Source organism: Taeniopygia guttata, chromosome 3 (genome assembly GCF_048771995.1).
Source record: "Taeniopygia guttata chromosome 3, bTaeGut7.mat, whole genome shotgun sequence".
Taxonomy (NCBI): Eukaryota; Metazoa; Chordata; class Aves; order Passeriformes; family Estrildidae; genus Taeniopygia; species Taeniopygia guttata.
This window is the reverse complement of record NC_133027.1, coordinates 79,424,143-79,443,728: the sequence shown is the minus strand read 5'-3', so window position 1 is coordinate 79,443,728 and position 19,586 is coordinate 79,424,143. Positions and strand designations below refer to the sequence as shown.

The 19,586-nt window shown below is 42.7% G+C and overlaps 1 protein-coding gene across 3 annotated transcripts in view; it reads left to right on the top strand.

Annotated features, from left to right (window-relative positions):
- Window positions 1–2,771: 2,771 nt before the first annotated feature.
- Window positions 2,772–19,586, top strand: part of LOC100230263 (protein ELYS) — a 41,658-nt gene continuing 24,843 nt past the window's right edge. The window contains exons 1-7 of one of the 3 annotated variants that reach the window (XM_030268421.4): window positions 2,772–2,910; window positions 7,829–7,955; window positions 9,126–9,379; window positions 13,002–13,182; window positions 14,077–14,284; window positions 15,126–15,242; window positions 15,963–16,047. In XM_030268421.4, coding sequence (XP_030124281.1) covers window positions 7,835–7,955; window positions 9,126–9,379; window positions 13,002–13,182; window positions 14,077–14,284; window positions 15,126–15,242; window positions 15,963–16,047 — 966 coding nt within the window. In that variant the 5' untranslated portion in view covers window positions 2,772–2,910; window positions 7,829–7,834. Of the gene's footprint in view, window positions 2,911–3,138; window positions 3,243–3,704; window positions 3,728–7,828; window positions 7,956–9,125; window positions 9,380–13,001; window positions 13,183–14,076; window positions 14,285–15,125; window positions 15,243–15,962; window positions 16,048–19,586 lie in introns of those variants that run through there. The other 2 variants (XM_030268422.4, XM_030268423.4) reach the window with 2 other exon arrangements.

Here is a 19,586-nt window from a genome sequence, read left to right as displayed (position 1 = left end):
CTGGAATTGTGCCTTTTCTTGCTCTCTTAAATCTGTTACCCCATAGGAGCTACCACCATTGTTATGAGCCTGGCCTTAGCAGGCAGCAGGTCTGTCTTGGAGCTTCCAGGCATTGGCTCTGCCAGACACAGGGGAAGCTTCTGGCAGCTTCTCACAGAAGCCACCCTTGAGGCTCCTCCATGATCAAAATCTGGCCACACAAACCCAGTACAAATATGCACTTCTATTCTCTTTGCTTTGTAAACTTGGTGAAAGGCTGGACTCCTCCTCATGAAACCCCTTCTCCCTCACAGGGCACCTGCCCCCACACTCAATCAGCACTGTTTTTGTGGAAGCCTCAAAATGACCTCCTCTTAGGCAGCTCCATCTCTCCCCTACATCTCCCACCACCTGTCAGGCATTTGCCATAAGTTAGCTCTTCCTAAGAGGTTATTCTCTCCGTCATTCAGAGCTCTACCCTCCCCTTTCCCTTCCCTCGCTTGAGGACCATGCCTTTTGGAGACTCCTCTTTATCTTGCTCTCCAGACTCTAGAATGGGTGGTATAAAATTGCGTTCTTGTCCTATTTATCTTCTGTGCCTTATCTCTATGTAGTCCCTACAACAAACATAAAATCACCTGCCAAGCAGCTTAAAAATCCAATGCTCTATTCAGATGAATCTCTAAAAGAGAGATCAACCCAACCACAAGTAAAAGGGTACAATATGGATGCCTCTACCTACAATGTCACCTAGGCTGCCATTACAGCTAATCCTGTAGGAGGTATCTAAAGCCAGCCAGGACAAGCACTCAGGAAAGCACTGTTTCCTTTCCTCACCCAAAAAGAGTCCAGCTGAATGCATTGATGACTGTAACACAGACACCTAAAACTAGGCAAGATGAGTCATAGACCCTTTTTTCCAAACCCATCCTTGCTCATGATGCCTGCTCAGATAAGCCTTGCTGTCAGTTGAAGCTCAAGCTTGTCTAAACCAGCCCACTTCATCCCACAGCCCCTCAGCTGCTGTTTAGGCCAATGTTCACATATGCCTATGACAGGGGGGCAGATTTGGTCCAGACTTTTCCTTGTGTCCTTATTCAGATCATGCCCAAACCTTCAAAGCATTGTTCCACAAATAATTCCTGACATGAAGCCCTTCTGTCTCCATGCATGGAGCTAAGGCTCTCATCCACTCTGAATTGCCACTTTGAATTGTGCTTAGTGCCAAAGCACTTGTCCTTCCCTCAGTAAATACAGCCCTCTCCTGCACACAATCACTCTACATGTCTTTGTAAAGGATATAGGTCTAGCTGTTCCTCTGGTGCTGCCATGCCTATCTTTGCATTTCTCCCTTAGCTCCCTACTCTCTGTCACATCAGATGAGAGCTGCTTGTCTTTGCTTTCTAGCTCTTCCATAGCCCACCCCAGATCTGTCTCTCTTACACACACCCTCTCACATGTAAAAGTCAGCTCTGCCATCAGCCATCAGCTGGCGGCCAGGGCCAGGCTTCCTTCTTTGCAGGAAAATCCTGTCTCACCCCAGGACTTGTGCACAGCCTCCCCTAAGGTCAGGGGCTGGGCTGGTCTGTGCAATCCTCTTGCTTGGCATGGTGGGTTCCTTCTCCGTGACCTGTGCTCTTGTATGATACAAATTAATAGATCTAAAGTGGCAACAGCAGCACCAAGTCACAAAAAAAGATTTGCATAATAATATAAAGAATAGCGATTCAACATTAAGAGGCATAGCTGTAATTTAGGCATAATGTATGATGGGAGAAATTAAATGCCTTTGCCACCCCTTTGATGATGCTTCTCCTGCTTAGAAGCATTGCAAATTTCATAGAACCATAGAACGGCTTGGGTTGGAAGGGACTTTAAAGATCGTCTTGTTCCAATCCCCCTGCCATGCATAGGGATGCCTTCCTCTAGACTATTTGTTTATCAATATCTGAAAATATTATTTTTTTAAATCAAAGAACATTTTTAACCACATTAAAATATATACACTGAAAGGAGTAGCATTAGACTTACACTTTTGACTTCATATTTACTTTTTCTCCTTTCAGTGACTAACAGCGTAACATTAATTTTATATTAATTTGTTGGGGTTTTACATACAATTTCTTATTAAAATTAAAAGGAAAACTGCAGCTAAATAGCCTATCACTTTAAATCCTTTTAAATGGGTGACCTAATGACTGGCCCTCCAGTACCTGAAGGGCACCTACAAGAAAGATGGACAGGGACTTTTTACAGGAGCATGTCGTGACAGGAGAAGGTGGAATGGATCCAAACTAAGAGTGTAGGTTTAGATTAGATAGTAGGAGGAAGTCTTTTACTGTGAGGGTGACGAGGTCCTGAAAGAGGCTGCCCAGAAAAGCTGCGGATGCTCCATTCCTGGAAGCGTCCAAGGCCAGGCTAAACAGGGCTTTGAGCAGCCTGATTCAGTGGGAGGTGTTCCTGTCCGTGCATGGGGGCTGCAACTCGATGATCTTTAAAGTCCCTTCCAACCCAAACCATTGTGTGATTTAATGAAATCCAGATAGACCGGGGTTGGAGGAAGAGGGGCACAGATAGGAAGGGCCATCTCTCTCCGTGCCGGCGGTTCCCCTCGGCGGGGCAGGAGAGCAGAGCCGTCCCCACCAGGTGCGGCCCGGGGGCCACGAACGGGCTCGGCCGGGCTCCGGTCCTGCCGGCCCACGAACTACAGCTCCCGGCGTGCCCCGCGGTAGACAGCAGACACCGGGGCGGGAGCGGAAGCAGCCGCCGCGCGGCACGCCGGGATCCGTAGTCCGGAGTCCGCCGCAGCCAGCGCCTGGGGCCGTGTCCCGCGCATTTGAAAATTCCCGCGGAGGCTCGCTGCGGATCTCGCGAGAATTCGCCGCCCCGCCCATCCCGTCCCGCCCCCCGCGCGGCGGGTGAGCGACCGAGGTGGGTGCGCGGCGCGCGGGGCCGGGCCGGGCCGGGCCGGGCCGTTGTAGCCGCTGTGGGAGGGAGATGCCGCCGCCACTGGCACCGGCACCGGCAGCGGCACGTACCGGGAGTGCGGCCTCGGCTGGGCTGGGGGCAGCGGCGCGGACAGGACGAGGCGGCAGAGGTGGCGGCAACGGCGACCCCCGCCCGCCCGTCTGCCTTCGTTCTTCCCTTTCTTCCTTCCCCCCCCGTACCAGCGGGTACCGGCCGCTCCCGAGCCTCATAGGCCGACACGGCCGCTGGCGCGGGCCCGCGGGGACCTCGGGCGGGCCCGGCCGCCTGTCCCTTATGTAAGTGACCCCCGGACTGCGGCGCCGTGTCCGCCACACGTGCCCCGGCCCCCGGCGGCGGGAGAGGCCCGGGCGGCGCGGCCTGGGCAGCGCACATGGGAGGCTCCACGGCCGGCAGGCTCCGGCAGGCTGGGGGGCGTGGGAGATGCGGCGGCTGCCGCCAGGAGCTTTCCCTCCTGCCCGGCGCACGCCCACTGTTCTCGCCCCTTCGGTCGTGTATTTGGAGGGTTTTTCTTTACTTTTTTCTAATTCGGCTTCCCCCTCCCCCGCCGGGCGTCGGGGTTGTATTCCATGAGGAGGCGGGAAATGCGCTCTGTGCGTAGAGCGGCGATTGCGGGACGTGGGATGGGTGCAGAGGGGAGGCCACAGCTTTAGAAGAATCCAGTGCGATGTGTGGGGGGTCTCGGCGTCCTTGCACGAAGCGAAACATCGCGAAGCAGAGTTGCTGCTGGCTTAAACAAAAGTGCTCAGTTCCTTAATAAACTGTGAGTACGTGTCTGGAGCTTCTGCCAATACAATGCTTGGTGTCAGTCTTTCAGGTCTTATGATTGCTTCCTGGTCATGTCTGGGGAAATTGGAGGAAATTGAGGGACTTGTTTGTGTCGGGATAGCTGCACCCCATTTGGGGTATAGGGCTGAGCGTGGCCGTGCAGGTGCCTTTGCAGGGCCCGTCAGTCTGGCTGCTTGTGTCAGCCTTGGCTGGCAGCTGTCCCATGCACTTGGGCATACAGCTCTGTATCTTGGGCAGGACAGCTCCTCATTCACGTGCTGCCTCAGCTCTCCTTCGTCCATGGATTTGCCTGTGATTGGATTTTTCAAGAGTTAAGCTTCTATTAATTATGCGTCTTCTGCCTAATAAGGTGTCGGACATAGTTTTGGAGAAGCAGTGGTGACAGGCCTTTCCTAGTGTGATGCTGGTTTGCTGGTGTGGTGGAGAGAATAGAATCTTTAAATTGGAAAGTGAGAGTCACCCTGTTGCATGGGTTGCAGGTGTTTCTGTAGTTGCTCTTGTCATGTTGCTGCTTGTAAAAACCTGTTGGAGATTTAAATGTTCCAAATACAATCTGGATACAGCCTTGGGCAGCCTGCTCTAGGTGATGGCTTGAGCAGGGTGTTTAGAAGAGGTGGTCATGTGTGATTCTGGCAGGTCTTTCTCTTCGATGTGTTCTGGAATTTGTGCTGAGAAGGGCCAGCAGTGGCATGGCATACCAGTGTGGTATGCTGGAAATGTCTTCCAAAATACAGTACTAGAACAAAGGAGCAAATATGAGATGAGAAATGGCAGCAAGGTCTCTTTTGATGTCAGTGATGTCAACATGTCCTGTGAAATCTTGTCTTCAGCTGTGACTGACCATATTTTTAGCATTTTCTTCAGTGAGCCCATAATGTTGTTGGCCTTTTAAATTGTTTTTTGTGTAATACCATCAGTCAAAATTGACATCTCAGAAGTCTAGTTTGGTTGTATGTAATTCTGCTTGAACACACAATTTCTTTCTTTCTTTTCCCTCTCCCCTTTCCCAAGCTTTGTAATCCAAACATTTATGACATTTCTGTCTTTGGAAATAGTTTGTGGTGTTTGGAAGTTATAAGTTCCTAGGGTGAAAAAGAATGCTCATTTTGGCAAATTGCACGCAGACTGCATTGCTGTAGGATACAGCTGGGAGGTTGAATTCTGGTTTATTCCTGAAAATAGAGTAAGCATGTGACATTTTACCCTAATCTGATTTCTAACAGAAATAAGAATGTGATTGTAGTTATTGTTTCAAAGAGAGCTGAAATGCAGTTGCTGTTGGATATATCTCTAGAAATTGAGAGGCTTTTTGTCTTTAATCTAGATCTAAGTATTTCCCCTCTGTTTTGATTTCTTAGCAGTTCTTGGTTTAACTTAGCAAAATGATGCAAGGAAAGCATCCTTACAGAGAGGTCAGTATGTATTGTTCATAATTTGTTATAAATCAACATTGTTCCATGCCTGATATCTAAAAGCAAAAAGAGTTGTTTAAAATGGTCATTGCCTTACTGAAGCAAAACTGAGCATGCCTGATGCTCTAGTATTTTCATTTTCTACAAAAATGGTTTAGGTCTTGGAGTTCTACGTATTTGATGTTTCTTACTGGTGTTTGTGGATGGATTTTTTTAATATTGTGGTCCGGAGTATATTGTGTTAACATATGAGCTTTTCATCTGGGAAGAATTCTTTTTGGGATGGTGAGGAGTTTGTTTTTTAAACTCAAATCTCCCCCGTAGAGGATGTTTCAATTTGATTTCCAATTTAGCCACACAAGGTTCTGTGCTCTTGGCACAGCAGGTAGGATCGCTCAGGGTGACTCATGGAGACCACACAGCTGAGAAGTTTCCTCGCATGATCTTGCCTGCCCTACTGAAAGATACTTGTTCACTCTTTTCTTAAAACTATCTTGCTATTATTGTGGTATATGGTATTAATAATCATATACTTACCATACAGACATCTCCATTTTTATTTACAAGAAAAAGAAAACAATTTTATTAACTGCAATAATTCTGGAATTTTGTGCTCTTTTCTAAAATTCCTTAATATATGTTGTCAGAGTCGGTGCTTTGTCAGGCTGGACAAATAGGCTGACAGGAACCTTATGTAGTTTAACAAGCAAAAGTGCCAAGTCCTGCACTGGGGAGGAGCTACCCCAGGCACCAGTGTGTGTGGGGGCCTGCCTAGCTGGACAGCAGTTTGACAGAAAAGGCCCGGGGACACCCAGCTGGCCATAAGCCATCACTGTACCCCTGCAGCAAAGAAGGCTGATGGTATCCTGCCTGGGCTGCATGAGGAAGAACCTTTGCCAGCAGGTGAAGGGAGGTGATCCTTCCTCTAGTACTGCACTGGGGAGGCCTCAGCTGGAATGCTGTGTCAGGTTTAGGCTCACCAGCCTTTCAAGATGAGAGATGAAGGTACCTGGAGCAAGTGCAGCGTAGGGCTGCAAAGAGAGTTAGTGAAGATTGGAGTAGCTTCTCTCTGAGGAAAGGCTGGGAGACTGCGACTGTTCAGCCTGGAGAACAGAAGGCTTGAGACTTCTCATCAATGCACATAAATACCTGAAGGAGGGTGTAAAGCAGATGGAGCCAGAACATTCCAGTGGTGCCCAGTGACAGGAACACAAACACACACTGAAACATTTCAAAGATGCTATTCATCAACCAGTTGTGTCTGAATTAGTATTTGGTATTATGGGTTAATTCTAAAATACGTCCACTAAATTGCAATTAAACTAAGCAAGAAGGCTGGTCAAATTGTGAGGATTTTTACTCTCTGGACCCCTGGATACAGTGCAGAAGTTGTCACTTGAAACTGATGGCAAGTGCCAAAAGAGAAACTCAGCAAAACTACTGCAAGTGAGTTGTCCCACTTGGAACCTGATCTGTGCTAGTAGTGAATGCTGGCAGAGTGGGCAGGCTGGCTGGCTGCAGTACTGGCTTTGCCATCAGCAACATTTTTGTCAAAATGTTGACTTATGCTTAGTGCAGGACCCTGACTTACCCTTCCTGTACATTATGCACTCGTTGTTGTCCTGCTGGCAACAGATATGGGAGCACAAGCCAGTGCTAGTGACATGTGTATAATATCTTGAGACATCATGAAGAAAACATTACTATTTGAACAAGGCAGTTGAATTTGTCTTGTCTGTCAGAGGCATTTTCTATAAGCCAGATGACTTGCAAAACATAGATACTTAAAGTTATTTGTATTTCCATGCATAAGGATTATCTCATATTTAGCCACCTGTTTAATCCTGTAAATTAGTTCAGCTCTTCAGTTTCTCCAGAAAAAAAAAAATCTGTCTTGACATACTGAAATGTGTACTCTTGTAGAGCCACCTGTATGAGCAAAGAACTGACTGAGAGGCCTAGGAATTTTTTCTCTAATACTGCAGAGATGCGATAAGGAAAGGCAGTAGGCAAGAAGGGACTGGAATAAGAAATACAAGGATTTCAGCAGAGGAAAGAACAATATTTTGAAGTCTTGTGTTACGTTCACCTCTTAACTGTATGGAAAAATACTTCTAATTAATGAGCTATGAAAGTCAGTATTACTTGAAAGTATTAGCACTATGTTTTCTGGAAGAATTTGAGGATGAATTTGGTCAAGAAATTTGTATTCCTGAATGTCAAATATAAGCATGCAAAAACTAAACAAGACATGGCTATCTGTGACATCTGCTAATAAAAAATAATGTATTAAATCAAGGGAAAGGGCAGAGAGTTATACCTCTTACAGAGAAGCTTTTTAAAATATGCTTTTTCTCAGATGAAATCTTGCTAATCTGTATGAGTAGCCTTGAACTTGGTCTGTTGTTCTTTTACCTGTTATTTATCTTGTCTGTCCCTCTGTGTCCCTTTTTGTTGATCTCATAGGCATCAGAAAAGCACACGATTCTCCTTTTGCTCTGCCGTGAGATGAAAAACTGTCCTAAGTGCCATTTCTTTTGAGCAAAAAAGAGCTACAAATGATGTATAGGGGATTTGTCACTGCGTACTGATGAAGCTTGGGTCAGTCTCAAAGATATTTATGGCTGACAGGAGTCTCTTTGCCTTGTTTTCTTTATTTGCAGTGAAGAATGCGAGACCTAACGGCTCAGGTAACGAGCAGTCTGCTGCAGTTTCCAGAGGTGACTGTTGAGGCACTTGGGGAAGATGAGATCACCCTAGACTCTGCACTGTGTGGGAAGTTTTCTGGAGGTGAGCATTTTCCTTTAAAATTTGGATTTGGTATGAAGTTGTTATTGCCTTAAGCACAGGGTCATGGCATCAGGTTGGTTCTGTTAAGTAAAATGCATCAGGTTCTGATGGTGCTAACAGGATATTTTAATAATTAGAAGCACTGAGTTGAAATTGCAACAGCCTGCTCAAATCATGTGCTATTTAAATAATATAGCTGGCCATGCCCTCCTCAGTTTTGAATGAAATAGAAGGCAATTTTCAAGGAAGAAATAGTATGGTTTCGGGAGGTATTCTTTTTACCAGCTCAAGCTCTATGTCCATCATAGCATCGCATGCAGAAACAGTTAGAGAGACACAATATGCTCCTTTTTCTTCTCTAGTCTAAATAAAAAGCAGAAAGAGGGACAGCTCTGTTAAGCGCTGCCCATGTATTTCCAAAGTATTGACTAGGATGCAGATGAGGACCCAGTGAGAGTTGCTGACAACAGCAAAGCAGATTAAGCAGTTGACTTTCTAGGTGGTCTGAAGGTAGAGCTGGATGCCTGTCTGGATGTCTGGGCTGCTGTTAAGAGCAGGTAGAATCTTACCTACCTGACAGTACTTGCACTAATGGAGCTCATCCTTCCTTTGACCTTGAAGTTCTTCAGTAGAGGAGCAAGTGTTAAATTCTTTGGTGAAACAACACTTGTTAAATTCTTTCTGGGATCAGCACATGTAAAAGTTGTAATTATGCATGTAGTGCCCATTTTAAGATGCTTTCCTGTCCAAATCCCTGCCCAGAGTAGTCGTGTGTCAAGCAAAATTCTTAACTGGAAAGGAATTGGTTTAGATGGGCTGTGTTTGAAGTATGCTTTGAGACTTGTATTCCTGTACATATTTAGGTGTTTTTAGCAAAACCAGGCCAAGTATGGTGTACAGGCTAGAGCTCAGTCTATTGTAATCTTTATCCCACAGTCAATGTTCTTGAGTGCTGGAATGACAAGTACAAATGCCAAAGAATGGGGTTATTAATTTTAAGAAGTATTGGTTGAGGATCGCAGTGGGTGATTTAAAATAATTGTCCAGGTGTAGGCAGGTTGGCCTTCCTCTCTTAGGTGCATTTGAGGGAAAGGCCCAGTGGCAGTGCCATTGCTGTTGTTTCAGTTCTTCTGCTGGGCATTTGTTGAGTGGTGTTTCTTTTTCCTGCAGGCAGGAGTGGCTTGGCGTGGCTGGCGTGTGGCCCTCAGCTGGAGGTGGTGAACTCAGTGACTGGGGAGCGGCTCTCTGCGTATCGCTTCAGCGGAGTGAGCGAGCAGCCGCCCATTGTTCGCGTGGTGAAGGAGTTCTCTTGGCAGAAGAGGACTGGACTCCTGGTTGGGTTGGAGGAAGCAGAGGGAAGTGTTCTCTGTCTGTATGACCTTGGGATCTCAAGAGTGGTTAAAGCAGTTGTTCTTCCAGGAAGGGTATGTATCTTTTTGGGGAAATGAAAAGGTTGTATTGTTTGGTACTGCATAATCTTGTTCCAAGAAAAGCTCTTGTACATCTCTTTGTATGACTTATCCTTTTTATATTGCTTTAACATAATGTCAGTTCAGCTTATCCAGTCAGGATAGCCTTGATGTAAAATCTTCCACTTAGCGATTGCCTTATCTTTTGAGTTTACTGATAGTAAAAAAAAACATTGTAGAGCACATAGTGATGAAATTCTCTGCTTAAAAAAAAAAAAAAGGCATTGAAAACCTTTATTTTTTTTTCAGAGTAAAAAAGAAAACCCCACTGAAATTGTCTGTAATGTACCCTTTCTAAATGGCTATTCTGTCAGAAATACTGTTCCTAAAGTATCTCAGACTCCCATCATTTTGCTGTTAATGACTTTGACATGTTCCCGTCAGTCTCAGACCAGGAAGCAGTGACGTGGGAACAGAACAGATTTTTCTATTAACTTAGGATTGGAAAAAAGATTTTAGTGAGTTCTCTGTCAGGTAGTTGGCAGATTTACTTTTAGTCTGCAGTCCTTGAATCTCTGCTTGTTGAATATAGCGTTTGTGTGGATGGGATATATTGGTGCAGTGTCGGTAATTTTTTCTGCCTTCTGTAACCTTTGAATTCAAATGATGATGTGTCTTTGTGTCTCATTAATGCAGTGGAAACAAGAATCAGATTCAGTTATCACAACATCAAGATTCACTGTGTTTTCATCATTTTAGACTTTTCAGCATGTAAATACTTATTTAGCGTTCAGTTTTCCCTAACATCGTTTGGTTTGACTTGCTAGAGTACAGGTTGAAGTCTTGTTAGTAGTAAGCGTTTGTGTTAAGTTCTGAAGATACAAGTCTTACCAGTGTTTCAGTGGGTTGTTTCGCTATCTGCTCAAATTGTAGGCTCAAGGAAAGGCAGGCTGTGTGCTAGCACAAAGTTAAAATCAGTAAATTATGTTTTGGTAAGTGATGTTGATGTGTTAGGTTTTATTTCTTCTATCTAATTAAGCTAGGAAAAGCACAGGTTAAGAAATTATGTTATTAAGATTATGTTGCATGTCGAATCTGTAGCTGTGGAAGTGTTTTGAAATAGAAGCTAGTTCCAACAATCAGTTTTATTGGCATTGTTCTGTACTCAAAAAACTGACTCAAAAGACGGAGCAAAGATGAAGCCCTGCAGGAAAGAGTTGGTTGTTGGGTTGGAGGGTAGAATTTTGAAATAAAACCAAAGCTGCTCTGAAAGTTTTGCTCTTATGCCCTGAAAGCTCATGATTACAAGTATGTTTGTCCTGTTGCTTGCATTTTGCTTCCTATGTCCTTGGTATTGCGTTAGTTAAGTTGGCATAGTCAGGACACAGGTGTTGCTAATTGGAGTCTTAACTTTCAGGCTGTGAATGGGAGTAAGGGTAAGCAAAAACTAGTAGATAAAACTTGCACTTGGCTGATGTCCATATGTTTTGAATTCTTTCAGAAACTCATATTTGCATATTATGTAATGTATAGTTTGGGGGGATTGATTTGCATGAATGTTTCTCATTTTCAGATTGATTATTTTTAAAAGTAAAATGTGGATCTTTTCTTAATGTCACTTTCTGCAGTTCTGTCATTACTCTTTTAAACCTTTAATGAACTCTGTGTTTTCGGGACTATTTTCTCAATAGGTATAAATTCTGTGGACAGCTAAGTTGTACAGTTTAACTTCGAGCAACTCTGCTCCAAGGTGTCAAGTTGTTAGTGTATTAATACAGGGTGTTTATTGTTACTGTATGAATGCTTTTTAGTGTAAGAGTGGATGTTGAGTCCTTCAGAGAGTAAAGAAATCAGTTAAGAAACCCAAACTCAGGAGCTTAGAAAGAATTTTGGCATAATATCTTTTCATGTGTTTATGAGTGTCTCTTGATGGCTCTTGATATGTGTATGAGATGCAGCAGAAGACTGAAAATGTTGATGAGTATGATTTGAATTGGATTCTGAATTAAAAACATGAAGTACATGGAACTGGGTTATAATAGTTGCATGTTTCAGAACTGTTGCATGGTATTTTCCCAAATTATCCTGGTTTATATGAGGCAGAAGGGCAGCATTCAGATTCAGTGAGCTGAGAAAAGTTTTCTTTGTTCTTTACCCGGAATGAGTTGGCAAAGCATTAGGAGAATAGGAAAAAGCAGTGCATCGCAGTGTGGAAAAATATGTCATTTCAGGAGCTTCTACATGGAAAATTGAAGTAACCAGGGAACGTTTTTGGAAGCCTATCCAAAACTAGAAAAATTCATTTGGAGACAGTTGTACAATGAAAAAAATAACTTAAAAAGAACTCACAAGCAATACTTCAACCTTGACAAGTTGTGCACCAAGATGTGTTCTGTATTTCCTCCTCAGTCATGAGAAACGCAAGAATGCGAGTAATCAAAATACTTTCATTAGTACTCGGAAAAGTAGAGAGGATTAAAAATTTAATTCGAATAATAAGAAATCCGAAAGCAAATCAAGTTTCCTAAATAACTAAAGATACTTGTAAGATTTGAGTTCTTGTGTTCAAGGTGGAAGGTGGATTGTATAACAGGTGGCCAAGCTGCACAGTCATAAGCAAGATATGGGAGAGAAGTGCAGTCACAAGCTTGATATGGCATGGAAGAAAACCTCAGGAGGCCTATAAGTTTGGATATTTTTCCGCACTTCTGGGGATAAATAAACTACATAAAAAGATGGACTACCTTGAGATGCTCACTTCTTTGTTTCAGACAAACCTTTGCTGTTGCTGTACAGCTGATGTCTGCTTTCATGGTGCTGTATTTGTAAGAGGCCGGAAGATAGCCCCTATTCTTGTGTTGTGCAGCTTTAGTGCAGGAGCCCTGGTGTGCTTGTGTCTCTGCTAGAGCAGTCAATATTGTCCTGGGTGTGCTGTGAGTGCTGAAGGGTCTGTTCACCTTGTGCTGAGGTCATGGGAAGTGCTTGGCCTATGAGGGAGCAGAGAGAGCTCCTGCCTCAGGCTGAGCAAGTTCTTGTTTGGTCTCTTGCTATTGGTTTAGGCTGCCTTTTACAGAGTGCTGGTGTGCATTTAAAATTTTTGTAGGATATTATCAGTCAAAGTGAGAGCCAGCGTAGATTTTACTAAGCCAGGATCCCCCTCCAACACTTTGTAGGAATGTTTCATTCCCATGGAAATGGTGTGTCTGGTGTACCCCACGGCCACTGCCTTGTTTGCCTTGCAGCCCTGATTTATCTTACAAAATGCTGGGTAAGGAAGGCCTGGACTATATCACAGTGCTGATGAGCTTTGAGTAGTGGGAGAGCTTGATCTAGCTTTTTCTTTCCTATTTAAGTTCTTTACATGTGGTAAAGCTTCTAGCATGTAATTGATTTCATGTCTCTTCTTAGATGCAATTATTTCTAAGTAGTAAATGGAAACTGGTAAGCTATAAAGACAGAATATGCCATTTAAGTGGAGACAGCTTTCTTTCTATTCATTTCCTTTTGATTTGATACAATAGGGGACAATGATTTGTATTTAGTTTCCTATTTCTGATGTGCTAATGCTGACTTCCCTTCTGGGGATTACTCTTGAGCCTGTGGAAGAGCTTTGATATTAACGTGCAGCTCCCTGCAGGTGACTGCCATCGAACCCATCAGCAATGACGGCGGAGCCAGCGTGAGTACGCGGCACCTGCATCAGAGTCTGCGATGGCTCTTTGGAGTGGCAGCAGTGGCCACAGATGCTGGCCATGTCCTTCTGGTTGACCTTTGTTTGGATGATTTATCTTGCAGTCAGAATGAAGTAGAAGCATCAGGTAAGCTGCAGTTTTTAAACTTGAATTTAGAAGTAAGAAAATGTGTTTCTTTTCAAAACCCAGCTTGCGTCCCAATGCGGAGCCCAGCACATGCTGACTGACTACTGACATTGCTGACTGCAGACAGCAGTTTGACGTGGTATGGTTCTGAACTGGTCAAAATATGGGAGTGGCTTAATACTCCTCCTGATGTTAAGAAGGCCTCTTGCTGCCCACAGCCCTTTGCCCCTGTGATCCTTGCCAGTGGGAGGCAGGAATTTTTCCATTTGAGTCAGTGCAACTGTGGGATAGGAAGTTGGGCCAGAGGCGCCAAATTCCTTGGGAGTGTTCTCTCCTGTTTCCATTAATGACTTGGGTCAGGCTTTAGGCTTATGTTTTAAAGGAAATCTGGCTTATCAGAAATCTTGCATTTGTGTGAATGAATCCTGCAATTTGTGTTTTCAGATTGCATACACTGTTTTGGGTGTTGTCAGTGTGGCTTCAGGAGTTCATGTCTCTTCAAGTAGCTTCCTTGTGAGTCCCAGTAAAGGAATTTGTCTACAATGGTTACATTTGTACCCAGTTTTGAAATAGGAGTGAGAATCCCTGTCCCATTGGAGAGTCCTTCTGTTCTCTGAATGGGTGCATGTCATGGTTTGATGCTGGCACAATGCTAGCGCCCCCATGAAAATGCAGTTTCCCAGATAAATTCTGTGAGATGCGATCCGGAACAGAGCAGAGCAGGCCCAAGCTTAATAACAGGGGAATAGCAAATGGGAGTAGCAAAAAAAGGTGCTGCAAAAATGGGTGTTTTGCTTGAAGAATTAGATTATACAAGTTGTATAATCACATCAGTTTAAAATGCAACTGAAGTGTCATAATGCATTAATTTCTGGCCTATTTTTATGTGTGTAGATCTAGAAGTTGTCACTAGAATTCCTGCTGAAGTTCCACAAAGAAGAGAAGCTGTGACAAGGGAAGGGAGGCATCTCTGTTTTCAATTACGAAGTCCTTCAGGAACAGCAATATCAACCCTGTGCTACATAAGCAGAAGCAACCAGCTCGTTGTGGGGTTTTCTGATGGCTACTTGTCACTATGGAATATGAAAACTTTAAAGAGGGAGTAAGTACTCCCACTTCCTCTTGATCACACTTGGAGGTGCAGGGGTCTCAGTTTTTTGCTTCAGGAAGTCATACAGTAGGGATGTGATGGAGCTGATTTTTATAAGTGTGTCTGTTCTGTCCGGGCGTATTTTGTGAACCCAGGCAACGCGTCTGTTTCTGTGAAAGATTTTAGAATTATTCAGAACCAATTACTTCAATTAGGGGATCCACTGAAAGGCATCACTGTCTGAATAATGTTATTTTGTTGATATATTCTTTACAGTGTCCATGATGGATCTATTGAAACTCTATAATTCAACAGTTGATCTGTGCCTGAAAACACATTGTTTCCTACTTTTCATCCTGGATAGAAGTTGGTGCTTGGCTCATTCCTAGACCAGGTGGCATATATAAATGAAAGTTTGTTTGAAAGGTTTGGAGATCAGAATAGGGGATACATACATAGCAGTAGTGAAATTTATAGGTGATTTGAAATCTACCACTTGAAATATATGACCACATTCAGATATGTGTTAGTTGAGGAAATCTACAGTGCCTCCTCATCAGAAATGATGTATATGTTGTGGATGCATTATGGATGCATAAATAGACAGTGGGTCACATAATTAGATGCAAAGAAAAGATTGTGAGGTTGCAATTGAAGTTCAGAAGTTGGGAAGACAAATACTTAAGAAGTAGTGGCTGTCAGTCATCAGTTGTTTCAAATGGAAGTATGATCATCTGTACTTGGAGGATAAGCATGCAAATCCCTTTTTTCCCAGAAGATGCTTCTACCCTTCTACAAACAGCCAGAGCCAGCAGGCTTTCCTTTTTTCTATATTTTTCTTATAAACCCATAGGCACCACTCCCAGCTTGAAGGAGGAAGGATTCCTGTCTATGCAGTTACTTTTCAAGAGCCTGAGAATGATCCCCGCAATTGTTGCTACTTATGGGCTGTTCAGTCTACACAACAAAGGTGAACAAAATTTTGCCATAACTCACTGATTTTTTTTCATATTTGTTCATATTGGGTTGTATCTGTGTATTCTTTTTGTTTCTTTAGCTGTACAGGAGATGAAAAGTGTTAAGCTTACAGTGCAATTTTTTCAGGATTGTAATTGTACATTCGCAAAGAGGGGTTGACTTTTTCCTACCTTGTGGAAGAAGGCAAAGGAAACAGTGGCTATGTTTTTGTGCTTGCAGTCTCAAATGATTTCCCTTGTTTCTTGATGACTGCTTCAAGATTTGTTTGGTATTCCTACCATGATATCCAGTACCGTTTAAAGGGGTTTAGGCTGCAGATGCAGAACAGTAATCATCAGCAAGTTACTTAATCAGCACAGCTGTTCATAGACTGGCAGTCTTCTTAAGTTGAACTTAAAAGCAGTTTTCATGGAGAACACTTTACTTTTGTGAGCTATTTCCAGCAATTCAGCAATTTTTTTCCTTCATGTTGCATATTAAAGCTTTCCAAACAAAGGCATAGTTAGCATTTGCCCCTGAAGCTGTTAATGTCAAAATTTCCTCCTTTCTGTTTTAATGGCTAAATGTGACCAATTATCATGTTTTGGGAAGCAGTGTTTTTCTTTTCAGCAAGAGCATGCTCTTAAATAAGTTTCAGCCTAGATCTAATAAACGATAATGGGAATTGTAAAGCAGCTTTGTAATCAAATTTTCTAATTTATACCTTTTTCAGTGAAGGTGATGTTGTGAGTTTACATCTGCTGCAGTTAGCATTTGGTGACAGGAAACGCCTGGCATCAGGACAAGTCATGTATGAGGTAAGACAGGCCTGTGTGTGAGAAGATGAAAATAGTAATTTTGTCTTAAGTAAGGATCAGTTAGGTTGACCAGATTAATATTTACCATCAGTGAGACGTAAGAAAAAAATATTTTGATGAGTCTTTTTAGGCATTCTTTTGTCCATACTTTTTAGAACAAGTCATAGAATCATGGTATGGTTTTGGTTGGAAGACCTTAAATATCATCTGTTCCAATCCCCTGCCATGACTGTGGATGCCACCCACTAGATAAGTTTGCTCAGGGCCCCTTCACCCTGGCCTTGAACACTTCCAGGGATGGAACATCTGTAGCATCTCTGGGCAGCCTGACCTCCAGATCCTCACCACTCTCACAGTAAACATCCTAACATATAATCTAAATCTCTCCTGTTTTAGTTGAAAACCCCTTCTCCTTTTTCCTATCACTGTGTGCTCTTGTAAAATGTCAGTCTCCCTCTTTTTTGTAAGCTCCCTTTATGTACAGAAAGGCTGCACTGAGGTTCTCAGGATGAGGTTGGACTTCTGGGCTATAAGTGCATATTACTTCTTGTCCCAGAACCCCCATGTCCTTCTTGGCAGGACTGGTCTCTGTCACTTTTCCCAGTCTGTAGTCATGTCTGGGATTGCCCTATTCCAGGTGCAGCACCTTGCACTTGGACTTGCTGACCTTCATGTTGTGTGATTGCCACTGGCCCACCTCTCAGGCTTCTCCAAATCCCTGTGGTTGACATCCTGGCCTTTTGTTTTGTCAACCGCACCTTTCAGCCTTGTGTCATCTGCAAACTTGCTTAAGGTGCACTTGATCTCACTGTTTGTGTCATTGATGAAGATACTGAAGAGCACCAGTCCCCACACAGGTTTCTGAGGGACACCACTCAACGTTGGTCCATGCCTGGAGACAGACTGTTTCCCACAACTCTCTCAACCAATTTCTTATCCATTGAATAGTCCACCCTTCAAATCTGCCTGTCCCGTCTTCAGTTTGGAGATGGTGATGTCATGATGGATTCTGTCAAAGATCTTGTAGAAGTCTAGGTAGATGACATAGATGAGTTCTCCCTCATCAAGGGTTTCAGTCACTCATTCATAGATGACCAGATTGGTCAGACACTATCTGTCCATGCTGAAGCCATACAATTTTATATTTCTGTGTCATGTGTTCCAGCTAAATTCATCTGCAAGGAGCCCTTATACATCTGATTCCTGAAGAGGAAATGGCTGTTAGAAATGAAATTACTCTTAATTTAAATATCACACGAATGGCATGTAGGAAGAGAAGACAAAGCTTTGATTAGCTTTGTGATACGAAACTGTAGATTTGAGAAAGGTTCTGCCTGTCTCCCTTTCTTACATGGTCATATATTTCTCTTTATACATTTCTGATCTCTGTTTTATAATCTATCAGTCTGACTTTAAATACACCTATAAAACTATCTACCGTGTCCTTCAGTGTTGATTCTGAAACTCAGTAGCTATAGAGATGACTCTTGTCTTAAGTCTTTAAAATCTATCCTTAAAGCCAGCAAAAGATGTACATACAATATACAGTGTATGATTTGTTCAGAAAAGTCTCAGTAAATTTTCAGAACTGGTTCCGGAGATGCTGGGATATAGAATAGATAAAATATAGGAGAGGTATCATTAGGTCTCAGATAAGAGACACCTCTGTAATGTTTAATTCTGTTCAGCAGTATGCATGAAACTCTACCAAGATCTTTCTGATGGGAAAGTAATCTTAATTCACAGCAAGTCTTTCCTCCTATTTGACACTTGCTATTGTATGTTCTCAGTAGTACAAAATGAATTTGATGTAATCCTTGGATTGTGGTTCAGAGATGTTTTTTTTAATAGGGACTTTGAGTTTTGAATTTTTTGAATGAGTTTGAATTTTATTCTTTTTTCCTTTTATCTGTAAGAAAGGCCCTTCCTGTTTTGGAAGTGTTGCTTTTGAACAGATAAAGATTAGGTGTTTGGAGAAGGTGGCATTTCTTTAAAATATATCATCTATTACAGTGATAAAGTAGAAATACCTTCAAGTGGTTCAACATGTCTGAATATGCATGTCATATTTTCATGTGCAGTTTTTAAGTGACAAAAATACACATTGCTCTAGAGGAACAGAACACCTTGTTTACTTGAGGCTTTTTGTTTATTTGTTTTTTTTTTTCAGGGCTTTCATTGCAGTTCACTCCTGCATCTTGTAGTGCTCTAATCACTTTGGCAGGTTGATAGGAGGAAGTTTCTTTAATCTTCTCAAAATTTAGTTTTGAATTTCAGTTTTGTTTTATTTTCTTTTAAAAGTTATTTTTAGCTACAATCCTAGCCGTGACAAAGACAATACCTTTTACTGTGTTCTGCATTGGGGAAAAAGCAATTGTCTCTATTTCCCCCATGGCTACTACTTTTTTCTGTCTGAACAATTTAATGTTAAAGTGTGAGACCCTTAACTATTTGGCAGTTATTTGTCTTGGTTGTCTTTTCTGAGCAAGATGTCAGTTTTTACCTCAGAGAGTTGAAATGTTTAATCAGTCTTTTAAAATGGATTTACTAGAAATTCCAGTTGACACGCTTTAAAAAAAAAAAATCACACAAAGTTATTAAAAATGTTACTGTGTTTGTGACCTGGAAAACCTGTGGTGTAGTTAAAGTAAGACTTGAACCCCTCTACAGACTATACAAGCAGCAGTAAATTGACCGGTACGTGTGGAAAGATTATAACAGGAACCAATCTTATAAGGCTTTTGAATAGAGGTGAACATCTGCACCCGCTGAGGAGGAAAGACTAGTTCTTCGGCTGGCATACCGATAAAGCACTTAATCGTGTACTTTCATGCTGAGACCTGATAGCATCTACTTCCAAAAAAATCCCCAGAAAACAATTCTGAATCCATTTACAAAGGATGCATCACAATAGGATTTGTGCTCACCAGTGGACACTTGTGTGTTGGAATACTTATTGTGGTCACAGATTGGTCAGTATGACATGATGGCTCTCTGTATACATGACTGAATCGAGCTTCTTGTTGGTCTTCACTGACATAAAATCTAAGAATTGTTCCCATTTGCCAGGCCAAGTTTGAGTAAACAAGGAGAAAATCTACTTCTGCTTCTTGTTCACTGAGTATAAGTCACAGGAGCTTAAAACACTTGTCTGCTTACATCAGTACTGTACATCCCAGGAATCAGACTTGAGGCTATGAAACCATGCATCTTTGACTTCATATCATGGTAAAAGTCAAATGGGACTTCTGGAACTTGTGGTACTGTGTTTTATAAACATGTCAGACTTGAGTCTCTGTTGCCTTCAAGGCTGGTTTAAATCTGCTCAAGGAACAAGACTGGAAGATACACTTAAATTAGAATTCCAAAGACCTCTTTTAGATATCTCAGCAGCTGCTGTATCTTGCTGATCAGTTCATGGTCCTGGAGTGTGTCCTTATATTTGTGCTACTCAAGGCTTGTGTACAGTCTCTACGTTCATGTCAGAGTCTGACCAGTGCATCTCCTTTGAACACTGTCCTGTTTAACTGGTCTGGAAC